The sequence below is a fragment of the Eucyclogobius newberryi genome, unplaced genomic scaffold, assembly GCF_026437365.1.
Source record: "Eucyclogobius newberryi isolate DKJ021-1_F unplaced genomic scaffold, fEucNew1.0.hap1 SCAF_10, whole genome shotgun sequence".
Lineage (NCBI taxonomy): Eukaryota > Metazoa > Chordata > Actinopteri > Gobiiformes > Gobiidae > Eucyclogobius > Eucyclogobius newberryi.
Window position 1 is genome coordinate 23,770,926 of NW_027315724.1, and position 13,252 is coordinate 23,784,177.

A 13,252-nucleotide genomic window follows, 5' to 3' on the forward strand; every position below is an offset into this window, starting at 1 on the left:
TATGAATATTCAGTATATTTTCATTTGACACTTCAACAAGCTCCTTGTTAACAGTGTCAAGACGTGTGACTGTAGTTCGCTTTAAAAAACTTTTCTAGTTCCTTAAAATTGTCTTTTATTAAAGTATTAGGTGGTTGGTCTACAATCACTGAGCTAGAAGAGATTGTGGGATTTATTACCTTCAACATTTATTTTCAAAACAATCTGAAATGAAGTTATTTGTGAAAAGTATGAAAATAATAACTGGCGTCAAATAAGAGTAAAGTTTAGAAAGATTTTATTTGAGTAACAAGAAATAGCAGCATTTTCATAAAAGGAAAGAAAATATGTACAGCACAAAGGAAAAGGCGTGTGTTTTATGCGACTTCTTTGAACATAATAGTCTTGGGGTTGATGGCCACACTCTTGGTGGTGTTGTGGGTTTTGTAAATGCCAATGAGACGGTCTGCAATCTCAAACATGTTGTTCCTCAGGGAGATGATAATAAACTGGGCATTCTTGGTTTGTTCCTGAAGACAAGCAGGGAAATTATGGTTAAATTTCGGTTTTGATTATAGTCTAATAAACCACACCACACGATGGCCGATATGGCACCAAAACTTACATAAATGTAGCAGGCCACAATGGAGACGTTTTTGAAATCCAGAGCGGCATCAATCTCATCCATGAAGTAAAGTGGAGTGGGCTTGTAGTGGTGAAGAGCAAACACCAACGCCAGCGAGCTCAACGTCTTCTCTCCTCCGGACAAGTTAAAGATTTTTTTCCAACTCTTCTTTGGTGGCCGGACGCTAAAACAAGATCACAATATTCAAGATGTACATGTTAAAAGAAAAAAACAAACAAATAAAGTAAACGTACCTAAACATGATTCCCTCAGAAAATGGGTCCAAACTGTCAACTAGCTCCAGCTCTGCGTCGCCCCCTAGTGTGAGCATTTGGTAGTTTTCCTTGAGCTTGTTCGTGATCATGTTGAATCCGGTCATAAACTCATTGAGACGCCGTTTGCGCAAATCCTCGTAGCCACGTTTGAAGTTGTCCCTCTCTCCTGTGATTTCGTCGAGCTGGGCCACACGCTGTAGGTACAGTTCCTCCTGCGACAAACATAAATTATTAGCAATTTATCAACAACAAAAAGAACCTGAAATGTGTGTATTTGTTAGGATGTTTTAACATTTGTGAATACCTTCTTCTTGTACTCTGCAATGGCCCCCAGATTTGGTTTCATCTGAGCACACCGAGTTTCCAACGTGGCCATTTTGTTGATGATATCATTTGGTTTTGAAATTTGTTCTAGTTCGTCTGGAGTAAAAGTCCGAAGCTCCTCAGCTGTTTTGTCCTCAATTGAATGAAGAGACAGTTTGGAGGCCTAAAGATCGAGGATGGAAAAGCTTTAATAACAAGTCTAATTCATTATGTGAACAGGTAAAATAAATCAAAGAGCTCTTAATATTTCCTTGGCGGAGAGAGGTTCAACATAGTAGACACTTTTGACTTCAAATCCGCCAAATGTTGCTTGAATTTGACTGGTCAGCTCTGGATCCTGTCAACCAACGTGTCTAATTGACAGAATTCTAAACGCCCATGATGGAACCTGAGACCACTTCTGCTACGTTTTTTTTATACAGAAATGAAATGATTGATTACTTAATTGTTGGTTTTCATGTTGCTTGCTTGGGCTCTGTATATTATGAATCTTATTTTCTATGGTTATTGTGCCAGAGAAAAACAGCTGTGCCCACAAGCAGCAGGTCAGGTGTAAATTGTTGAAAATGCACCGACACTGAAGTTGTGAAGCGTTCTCAGAGTCCGTCACCTCTTTCTGCCAGTGCTTGATCTTGTTCTTTTGCTCGGTGATGCTGGTCTCGATCTGCTCGATGCGAAGGCGGACGCTCAGAGACTCCTCCTGCAGTGCGTGCTCCTGCTTCTGTAAGGCCTTGATCTGTTTCACTATGTCCTGGTGCTGCTCCTGCACCTCAGGGAGCGATGCCTGCAAAGCAACACACCTCGTTTCCAATTGTATTCTGCTACAACGTGAAAATAGATACACCAATTCCATCCAAATGTAGCCTCAATTCAATCTGCTCGCTAAGAATACCATGATAAAGTGTGGAGTACCTCAGCCTCCTGGCAGTCCTTCATCACTTCTCCAGCCTCTTCTTCTAGTTTCTTGAGCTGCGCCGACAGCTCCGTCATACAGTTTGCGGTCTCCTCCAGTTCTTTCTGCACACGGCTCACACCTTCCTCGCACTTTTTTAAATTACTGCAAAAGAGAAAATATGGAGCCAAATGTGATGTGTTAGATGTCGTGCTCTGAAACGTGCTACTGACATAAACGTTTCAGAAAGAACTAACCAAGGGATCCACACATGCCAAGAAATCAAACCAAAGATGTCCGCAAATGTGTATTATTTGAAATTCATCCTCGACCGATTGTTCCCTACAGTCCTCCGCGACCCCTTTCCCAGAGACTTAGGGCCTTAAGCGGGGCACGCAGATCATTCACTCTCACAGTCATTCACTAGGGGCAATTTAGAGTTGCCATGTTGAGAAACTGGACACTCAGACACGTGCTTGAATTTTAAATAAAGAAGTTTGTGATTGCTTGGAACATTGTAACAGTTTGATTTTCTATCTCTACAGCCAATATTAGAATGGTTTGACAATGCGTTTATGAATAGCTCCACCTCCTCCAAACAAGGAGGATGTGCGATCAATGCGAGTTAGAGTAATGTGGGGTTTAAATTAAGAGAAGTTTCTCATCTTAAGTTAGGGAGCAGGACCACACCCCTTTTCACGTCCCTTCGGGGGGCCACACTATTTAAGCATCCAGCTCACACACGCACCGGTGTTTGTGGCTTCGTGCCCCTCTCTCAGACCCCTTCTAAATCCTTCTGTTTTATCGTCCTGACTTGGAAAGGCCCGGGAGCCTACAGCCCCAAAACAGCATCCATTTCCATTCTTCTCGTTTTTTGGTCCCACACTGAAGCCTCAGTATTTTTTCAATTGGATCAAAATGTTGCTCAGTAAACTTTAATATGATACGTTCATAAAGGCTAGAGCGGCGGAATGCATCAACTAGTGTTTTTTCCTTTTTCCGATTTAGTTGCTGTATATTCCGTGGATATGATCAAATACTTACCGATCAGCAGTCTTGATTGCTACTTGGGCTTTGGTGATGATGGAGGAGCATTCATCCAGCTCATTGTTGACTTGGGTAAGTTTATCTTGTTGAGCCTTCAGCTTGTGGCTATTGATTTCCAATATCAAATTATGGAGCCGCTTTACTTCATTATCTACCTTTCCAGCTTTACTGGATGCAGTCTCAAAATCTGAAACACAAATGAAAGTGTGGTAAATGCATCAGCGTATGGACAATGAATGAACAAGAGTTGTCAAACTTCACGTATTGTTAAATTCCACCAAGGGACCAAACATTTGCTCTTTTACTTTGGGACAATACCTTTTTTGAAAGCCTCCAGGCTTTTCTCCAGCTGCTTTTGTTTGGTTTTGTCAGGAGCAGCAGCCACCACATTCGCCTCCAGTTCTTTAATCTGAAGTTTTAGATGCGTCTCCTGATCGGCGAGACTCTGAGAGTTGGATGAAGCGTGTTATTTTCAACTGTGAGCAAAAGGACAATGAATGGTGAAAGGCGATGTTTGGCTTACAGTCAGACTGTTGGCATATTTCTCCAGGGTGTTCTTCATTTCTCTGAGTTCTGGCCTAAAGCGCTGAACGTTCTCCTCCAGCTGCATCTTCTTCTCCTGATAGCCCTGGAGCTTTGTCACTTTCTCATTCAGTTTGCTTTCCATTCGGTTGAGCTGAGGGGACAATTAACAAATACATTTAAATCTACCATCGATACAAGTGGAATTACCTGCTGGTGATGCAACATTCAGATGTTCAGTTCAGTCAATTAGCTAAATAAAACAATGTACTTATTTTAGTGGAGTAATGTTGACAATAGACAAAGCTTGTCGGAGGTGCAGTGGTTTAAGGCAGTGATTCTCAACCTAAGGGTGATTTCAGGGGCCCCAAAAGTATGTCTTAAATAAGGCTCGACACACTTGTAGGCTGGCCAACCAAATTCATTTATCTCTATACTGTATATACTGTAAAAATAAAATCAATAACAATAAACATCACTTTGTGGGTCTTTTTTTTGTGTTTGGGAATCACTGTTATTATGAGGGACTGACAAAGGTTGAGAACCACTGTTTTAAGGTGAGTGTTGCCACCTTGGCATTTGTTTCCCAGCCTTGACCATTTGCTGAATGTCTCTACACTGTCTTTCCCCATTTCACACTAGTCCAATAAAACGTAAAACAAACTTGAATGAATGAAACAAACCTCTTCCTGAGAGACCTCGGTGTTGATAGAAGAACCCATTCGGCCCTTCATCACTCTTCCTCCTCCGGTCATCGTGCCTGAGACACAGAGCAATTGTTAATATTTGAATATTTGTGTTACATTGATGTAAAAACTAAATCAGGAGCCTACCAGCCATTTCAATGATTTGTCCCTTCAGAGTAACCACTCTCCAGCGCCTCTCTTTCTGGAAGGCCATTCGAGTTGCTTGCTCCATGTCGTTAGCAACTAATGTGTCCCGAAGTGCAAAATAAAAAGCTGGTCGCACGGTCTCGTCTTTTACCCGCACCATGTCAAAGAGCCTCGGGCAGGATTCTGGGGTCCTGATAGGAGCCATGTTCTTCTCCCACACTTTCATCTAGAACAGTGAAGAGGCCATCATTAACATATCCCAAAAATATCACAAGCCTTAATGATAATTACCTTGTCAAGGCCAATGAAAGTAGCCACTCCAATGTTTTGTTCCTTGAGAAACGTGACACATTTTTGAGCCGTGTCAATCGTGTCAACAACAATATTGTCCAGAGCGCCACAGCTGGATGAGATGGCCACATCGTACTTCTCCTCAATGGCACCGAGGTCCCCCTGCAATCACGTGCATGTTCAACACACACGTTTGCAAACGCTTTAACCCATAACCCCCAGTAAAGGACACACAAGAACCACAAGCAACACAGCGGTTATTCTCACCAGTCTGCCCAAGATGCCGGGGATTTTTCCACTCCTTTTTTGCTGCGTAAGAGCATCTAGGACTTTACCGCGGCTTCGGTTTGAGGACAGGGAGCTTTTGGCCTCGTCATATTTCTGTCGCATTTCTCGGACCACCTCTCGGGTCTCATTGTCGGCCTTCACTAACTGCCCCAGCTCGACCTCGTCCTGGACAATCACATAAAGGGAAACTCAAGCCTTCATCGCCGAATCAGTGTCCATAAGCCTGTGTGTTTGTGTTCTAACCTTTTTAAGTGCAGCTTCTTTCTGTGGTATTTTCACTTCCAGGTCTTTGATAGCCACACGCCTCTCACGCAGTGTGTCAGTGGTGGTCTGGAGGGTTTGCTTGGCAGTGTTTAAATGGGTCACAGCAGTGTTGTGACGGCTCAGATAGATATCCAGCTCAGACTGGGCCAGGTCCATGCGAGAACGAGTCTCATTTACTGCCTTATTGAGCTCCATCAACTCCTTTTCTTTGGACTGTCAGAAAGATGGAGAGAGGCAGTTACACACAAGTAAAATGTGTCAACCAAGATCAAATGTGTGACATGTTACACACCTCTTTGTCTTGTTGCAAACCACTTGTTTCTTCTTTCAGACTCTCCATCACTGCTTTCAGTTTGTCCTCTTCTTTCACCTTCTTCTTCTCTAGCTCCTCTTTACGAGCAGTTGCTTCAGAAATGGCCTTTTCACTGTTGGCTGGCACCTTGCGCACTTCCTCCAGCTGGAATATTGTTTAAAATTCAATAATAAATGATTCATATGTTTAGAGTCAACTGATTGAGTAATTAATCAGTATTTGAAATATAAATCCAATTGACTCAAATGCATCTTATACTGTATGTTGCGTTGTTTTTGAGATTCACTTTGAGATTTGCATTAATCTTAATAAGTGCATTATAAATTAAATTTCTAATAATAATATTATAGAAAACATTTCTTCCTATGTATGTTTCCTACATTAAAAAGTTCTCAGAATACTTTGGATAAATGTTTTGATAAAACAAAACTTTCACTATTAGAATTAATAGATTAAATGCCACATTGGCTATTTTAAATGAGTCACAGCTATAGACAAAACATTTGTATTCACAGAGTGTTGCTTCACGTCTGTGGAACCACATCAGCCTGCTCAGGGACTACAGGTGGAAACTAGCACTTGAACTACAACCTGGTACAAAAGTTATGGTTATTGTATAATGTGCACTGTCCGTCTCAATAAATAATATCAATTATCAAAATACATTTTAAAAAACTAAGCTTAGTTGATAAGCCCATAACAAAACAGTGATCCTTGTAAGCCACTTGTGACTGATCTACTGCTACAAGAGAACCACCATTTTTGAGAAGAGTGGTGAATATGAAGTGAATTGACTTGGAGCAGCCACACACCAGTTACTACTGATACTACACAGCCCCCTAGTGGCCTCTTCAACCACATCAACCTACCAGTCAACTCAGGGAACATTACTTAGGGTTAAAAAGCCGGTAGAATAAAAAATAAATACATCCAATTAGTAACATTAATTCTATAGTCACATAAAAAGCTTTAAAAAAATTAAGTTAAATTAAAATTGTGAAGGGATTTACAAATCCTTTTTGAAACATTTGACATGCATTTAAGAAATCATAGCACAATTGGTGGCACTTTCCTGGTTCAATAACAAACACATTGTTGCCTCTTCACCTCAAAAGACAGACTCCGGTTACTAAACAACAAACCTTTTCTGTGTCCTTCTCCAACTGCTTCTGTAGCTTCTTGTTCTTACTTTTGGAGTGTTTAATTTTTTCACGAACTTCCACATCCTGAAGGTCCAGCTGGGTGAACTTCTCCTTTTGAGCCTCAATGTACTTGTCAAGCTTATTTCGTTTTCTAAAAAAAATAAAATAGGTGTTACCAAATCCATTTCAATGAAGCTTGAAATAGTTACAAAATTAAGATTGATGGAAAAAAAATTAAATATACAAACTTTTCAGCGTTCTTAAGCTCTTGATTCATTTTCTCCATCTCTTGTGATATCTTGGCGTTCTTTTCTGTAAGCTCCTTTGTATCCTCTTGAATCTTTAATTTTTCTTGCTCTTTATCCACCATGCGCTTTTGCAAGTCATTTCTAAATAAATACATACAAAAATATGAAACAAATGACACACCAAAAAAAAAAAAGGTAAAACGTTAACAGCGCAAAATAAATACTCACACGTTGTATTGGCAAAGCTGGCTCTTGAGTTTGAATATGTCATTCTCCAAAGTAAGGAACTCCACTGCCTTGTTCTTTTCCCCTTCCAGAGCGTTCTTCTCCTTTTCCACCAGCTTCACTCGATTAAGCTAAAACGCATTGGAAATAGTACCTTTCAAAAATAATAAGAAACAACTCTGCCTGTCCTTTTTTTTTTTTTTTTTAATATCGCTACAGGGTCATTTTAAATATGACATAAAAAAGGAACAACAGTAGGTACCTTCTCTCCCCTCTGCTCATTCAACAGTTCAATCCGACGGGACAAGACTTGGATGGGCTCTTTCAGTCGACAAGAGCCAATAATGTCTTCCAGGTACTCGAGCATTCCCTCATCGTGCTCCGTCTGTCCTTTAGGCTTCATCATGGCGATCTGCTCCACCTCACCCTGAGACCGGCGCAAACACAGTGCAGTCAATGGGGGGAAATGACATCAAACATACATCTATAAAATACTGTATTTTCCGGACTATAAGTTGCAACTTTTTTCATAGTTTTGGCCGGGGTGCGACTCATACTTAAATTTACACTTATATACTTATACTCCGGAGCGACTTATGTGATTTTATTTGTTATTTTCACACTGGCAACCGCATTTCATACTCCAGTGCAACTTATATATGTTTTTTTATTCTCTATTATGCATTTTTTGGTGCGACTTATAGTCCGGGAAATACGGTACATGGGAAGAGTGGGGGTTGATATGAATAGCAAATAAAATAAATCATAATTAAAGAAGACAGACATTAAAAATTGGTAAAGGTAGAATGCTAAATGTTCTAAATTAAATAAACTGCCTACAGCAGAAGTCTACAATTACAGCGGAGCCACAGAACAATGTCACCAATTTTATATTAATTTACTTTCCATGTTTTGATCAATACAGAAATTTTGCTCATATAATAAAACAAGAACAACAAGAACCGGGTTAAAACTATTTTAAAATGTCTGAACTCTGCTCCAAACCACACTTTTGCCGACAGAGATTTGGCTTTAGGCTTCTCGATTAAAAAAATAAAAAAAGAGCGTTGACAATTTGGAAATGACGGAATCTCAATCTTGATTTAAATTCAAGACCCCCGTCTACAAGCTCCAGACCCCAGACTGTTGCAGACCGGAGCACAGATAAGACGGGTTTGAGTTTGGACAGTGACATTTTGCATGAACTCCAGCCGGACACATGTAATACACAAAATAGCCACAATAACACAATGAAAAGTGGACGTCTTCTCCACAGCTCTTTGGCAAAATAATGTTGTTGTTTTTTTATACGAGGGAGGGAATTTTTTTTTTTATAAAAATAACCATTGTAAGAAAATAATGGCAGTTCAAAATGGCTTGAATGATAATGAATGTTGTTTGATCCGGCCACACTGGAGCAGCAATGCCAATATTGGGGTCTTACTTTTGCACACCAATATTTACGTGCTGCTACAGCGTGGCAGGAACTTTAACGAAAGAGGGAAAACGACATAAAATTCTAAAAATGATCTCTCCCACACACTTTAAAGCACCAAAAGATTTTCCTTAAAATTCTAAAGCAGCAAATAATGGTTTGAACCTTTCTACAATGTTTCAAACCATGATGCGCTGCTATAGCAGTCTAAGGGCTGGCAAAGGGCACATCCTTTTCAGTCACAAAAAAAGTTAAATACAAACATAAAACAAGATGTCCAAGCGGTCACAAGTATAGTGATGAAAAAAATAATAAAAATGTGTGTTAACAATTACCTGTAAGATCAAAAACCTGTTGTGGTCTAGGTCAATACCATGACTTCGAAGTAAAGCGCCCACATCTTTAAATGTTGCTTTTTTCCCATTTATGTAATAGGAGGAAGAATTATCTTTGTTGGCAGTCCTGGAAACATAGAACTTGCTGTTGGGGATGACTTCGTAGTCATCTCCTTCCTGGCTCAGAGGGGGGAGGGGCAGAGGACAGAGCACAACACTTCATATGAAACTCAACGGTTCACACAAATTAAAATACATTCTTCATTTCAATACACACCAAGGATTATATTTTATTTTTCATTAAAAAAACGGAATATTAGCAGCTCAACTTATATTATATAAATGAATTCATACCACTAGTATGACTTATGTGTAATGATAAACTGAATCTGAACTTTTAAAAATAATGAATTAAAGGATTCATCCATTTTCAAGCGGTAGAAAATGGATGGATGGAATTAAAGGATTTCAAACAGACATTAACTGCAGTCACTCATCCACATCCACACACACACACACTCATCCACACACACTGCTAAAAAAACAAATACTAAACTTGGTAAACTACTTTTCTTTTACACAGTATTTGCCCATCTGATGCAAATGTAATTTTTATTTTATTTTAATACTTAGTACTTAATACTCCCAGTATATTACAGACATAACAGATTAAAACAAAATTGTTTAAAAAGTCTATATTTTATTTTAAAGTAGACTCAACCAGGCGGTTTGTAAAAATATGTTTGTATCAAACAAGCATAAGTGTAATTAAAAAAATATATATTTAGAAAAATATATTTAAAATTTTGTGAAATTAAAGAACAATCTTCTGTCATAACTAAACCGACCTTTTAAAGTTGGTCAAAGCCCCAAAACAAAGTGCCATTGAGTGCATTGTTTTCCATATACCTTGTCAATAATCTTTTGGAAGTGCACCTCCACCGTGCAGCTCTGGACATCCCTGTGTTTGTCAGAGCTGTGAATCAGCACAGACATCTTTTTGGATCGGATCTTTTGAGCTCTATATCCGAACACAAAGAGCATGGAGTCTATCACATTGGACTTGCCACTCCCATTTGGGCCAATGATGCAGGAAAAACGCTGAGGAAAAAAAATAAGACAAAGTAGATACAAGTAGTACAACAAAACACTGCTGAAATCACACAAAAAGCAGTACATCATTTCACATCATTTAGAAGACAATCACCCACTAAACAAATCCCACATGAACACTAACTAACACGTGTTCATCCCCACTGTGCAATGCATGACCTTATCTGTCCTAAACTCGAACTGGTGAGCACAATGGGCAGTGCGAGTGTGTCTGGGATGCGGTCAGTACCTTGTGAAACGGGCCCAGTATCTGCTCGCCCGCGTACGACTTGAAGTTGCGGTTGACCAAGTGCGTGATCATGAGTCGAGGAGCGCCGGGTTCATTGGTCATTGCTGGGGGCGGGGGTGGAGGGATGCTGCCGAGGATCTCCTCCAAACTCCGACTGTCAGGGGCCTCTCCCGGCTCTCCCCGCGACGCCTCTGTGACACACACACACACACGAGCACGAGCACAATTTCAGCCGTCACTTTCAGGTGGAGGGGCGAGAGCCGCGCGGGGGGAGGGGGACACAAACACAACAAACACCGGGCACCGACTCGGGACGGGACAACGCCACTCGTACGGGACCCCTGAGTTTATGAGAATAAGTTTAGTCTGAGGGAAAAAAAAGAAAAGAAAAAAAGAACAGGGGTCCGAGAGATAAACGCGGTCCGCCCGTGAGCCCCTGCGTGCGTCCCGTCCCGACACTTCCCCCCACCAAAACAAAAAGACACGTAGATGCGCCACTTCCATCACTTATTTGCCTCGCGGACAAATAAGACATTATTATTTCACCTGTGAAGCACTCCAAAAGCAACCAGAGGAAACTTTTGGAGACTCATAACGTGGCACACAAACACTCGGCTGTCGAACTGTCCCAAACCCCAGTGCAAGCTTCTGTTGTGCTCACAGTCACTAGTGTATAATTATGCAAACTTAGCACTCCCAGATCAGAACTAAAGCACTTCTTCATTACAGCGTTTGGGTTTCTGAACACAATGACAAAAACTACCAGTGGCAACAAGTGAGTAAAGTATTCCCAAATACACCATGCCATGTACATATTTACCGTATAATAGTTACCAGAGATAGTCCATATAAAATAAGCTCATGCATACAACGCTAGATTATGGCAGAAATAAACATTAGGCTGAGTCAGGGGACTTACTATAACGTTTAAGAGCAATCCAGTCCACTCAAGCCGTGTCAATGTGCAAGGAAAGAGCTCCAGAGCGAGAAGCAGCCCGGAGCCGAGCATCATGAGCGTGTTACTTGCCAGTTGTCGGCGGTGCCTCCTCTTGGCCATTGGCGCTGGTCTGTGGAGGCACATCCAGCTCGTCCTCGGAGTCATCCCGGGGCTGCGACCCTTTCCCTCTGGGCTTGGCCGAGGCGGTGGAGCCTTTCGTGGTTTTAGACGGCATTATGTGTGTTTAAATCTGACGAGTAAGAAGGGGAGAGAGTTGCATCCGTGAGCGCGTCAGGGCTCATAAAGTTCACTTGTGAGTTGCATTGGATGAGCCCGTAGTCCAGAAACAACAACAAATGGGTTTAATGTGTGACTGTGCAGATTTACACACTAACCTCAACTGTTTTTGTCACTTTTATGTCACGGAGTGCATATTTGTGGTTTACACCGATGTTATATACAATTAAAAGCGTATGTTTGTATTTAATTGCGTTTAAAACTAATGAAAGACGTAGGCTCCCTGAGTGATCTGGTGTGTCCCAGGCTCTGGTCCCGTCTGCAGCGGGCTCTTGCTCTGTGCCCCGGGTTTGGACTGACGTCGTGACGCGGCCAAATAATTTTCAACTTAATTTTGATCAGAACTACAGTTAAGTCTGGATCACAAATTATACAATGTTAGGGATTTTGATACATACAAAAAAATGAACCCAGAGGTTTAGGGTATGATAGTTTTGAAAAAATCGTAAAATATTACTTTGTTCAGCAAATAAAATACAGTCGATATTTCAAATGTTCATTCTGTAAAGAAGGGGTTCGATAATAACACATTATAAAAATGACTAAGAGAGCACTTTTTGTAGCTTCAGGTCCACTGCGTTACAGTCAGAGTACAGTAAGAGGTTATCTTTGTACTGAATACACTCTTTGTTGTCAACAAAACATCAAAGTTGGCGCTTTTCGCGATGTTATCGCTGAAATCATATCACAACTAGTCGTGTAAAATATAACTCTGCCAAATAAGTTATAAAACGAAGTCCAGATCGTCCACTAAATAATTGTAAGTACCTTCTACAATGACCACAGGGTTTTCCGAACTCGTTTGGTGCAAATCCCGAGAAGAAAACCAGTTGTTCCAAATGCGAATGACAATAATCCACAATATTCAACGGCGTTATTCCGTCAAACGCTCCGGCTCAAAAATGTTCTTCTCCTTTCTTTTTGGAGCGTTAACCAACGCTTTGATTCGAACAGGGATGGCTCAAAAAGATTTACTTGTAAATGGCGCCTAAACTCTGCCGTCAAACCAAATTCGTTACAAACTGACGCAAAGCGCTGTGGTACGTTCAAAGGCCAAGCGGAAAAAAATTTAAAAGAGGGAACGAAGCCAAGCCCTTGTAGCTTCCACGCAACATGCGCAGAAAGGGAATGCATAAACACGAAACCACTAAAAGCAACAATTAAAGAGGAAAATATATTTACAAAGTTTAAGTATTTAACATTTTATCGGGCTACATGTGTTGTGTCGTTGCCTAGTTACTGTAGAGAGACCCACCTACAAGCGCAACAGATCAGGCTGCCGGAAATCATTCAAAGAAAGAGAGAACCGATCAGGCAGCAGCTAGCCAGGCTACATGCTATTCATTTCAAAATGTAAACTTAAGTATTGTAAGTATATTCATCTAAAGGGGTTCCTTTTTATCATGGATACAGATATCAGCATTGGATTCGAGAAACAAAGCTCTAGCAACACATTTCCTGTTTCAAACGGTGACCTGGATTATTTAATTAGCTAGTAAAGTTAGCTTAACGTTAGCTGTTATTGTTGGTGTCGTAACAATAAGCGCGTTTCATGATCGCGTTACAAATTTACACGAATGCATCTAATTGCCTTAATTCGTCTGTGTCAACCGTAGGTGTAATTTGTATGGACGCTGT

General features: G+C 40.7%; 1 protein-coding gene across 2 annotated transcripts; it reads right to left on the reverse strand.

Annotated features, from left to right (window-relative positions):
* Positions 1–262: 262 nt before the first annotated feature.
* Positions 263–11,554, reverse strand: smc4 (structural maintenance of chromosomes 4). Of its 2 annotated transcripts, XM_072464117.1 has the most exons (23): positions 11,408–11,554; positions 10,381–10,571; positions 9,948–10,139; positions 9,039–9,215; positions 7,531–7,695; positions 7,272–7,399; positions 7,044–7,184; positions 6,796–6,946; positions 5,633–5,797; positions 5,320–5,553; positions 5,056–5,241; positions 4,789–4,950; positions 4,498–4,723; positions 4,348–4,424; positions 3,666–3,818; positions 3,461–3,587; positions 3,140–3,329; positions 2,116–2,260; positions 1,814–1,987; positions 1,184–1,366; positions 859–1,091; positions 605–788; positions 263–509 (listed from the first exon to the last, which is right to left on the reverse strand). In XM_072464117.1, the coding sequence occupies exons 1-23, from the start codon at positions 11,550–11,552 to the stop codon at positions 357–359; spliced, it is 3,882 nt and encodes a 1,293-aa protein (XP_072320218.1). In that variant the 5' UTR covers positions 11,553–11,554; the 3' UTR covers positions 263–356. The 2 variants fall into 2 exon arrangements, with proteins under 2 accessions (XP_072320218.1, XP_072320217.1); XM_072464116.1 differs by lacking the exon at positions 11,408–11,554 and having other exon boundaries at positions 10,381–10,579.
* Between the last annotated feature and the right edge of the window lie 1,698 nt (positions 11,555–13,252).

Bases quoted from the DNA above. Each gene is read 5' to 3' on its own strand.
- smc4 (XM_072464117.1), bottom strand. From the start codon at position 11,552: ATGCCGTCTAAAACCACGAAAGGCTCCACCGCCTCGGCCAAGCCCAGA. The intron at 7,696-9,038 runs GTAATTGTTAAC...CGCCGGTCTCAG, and splicing joins ACAGGTTTTTGATCTTACAG to GGTGAGGTGGAGCAGATCGC. The intron at 5,242-5,319 runs GTTAGAACACAA...GTGATTGTCCAG, and splicing joins AAGAAGCTGCACTTAAAAAG to GACGAGGTCGAGCTGGGGCA.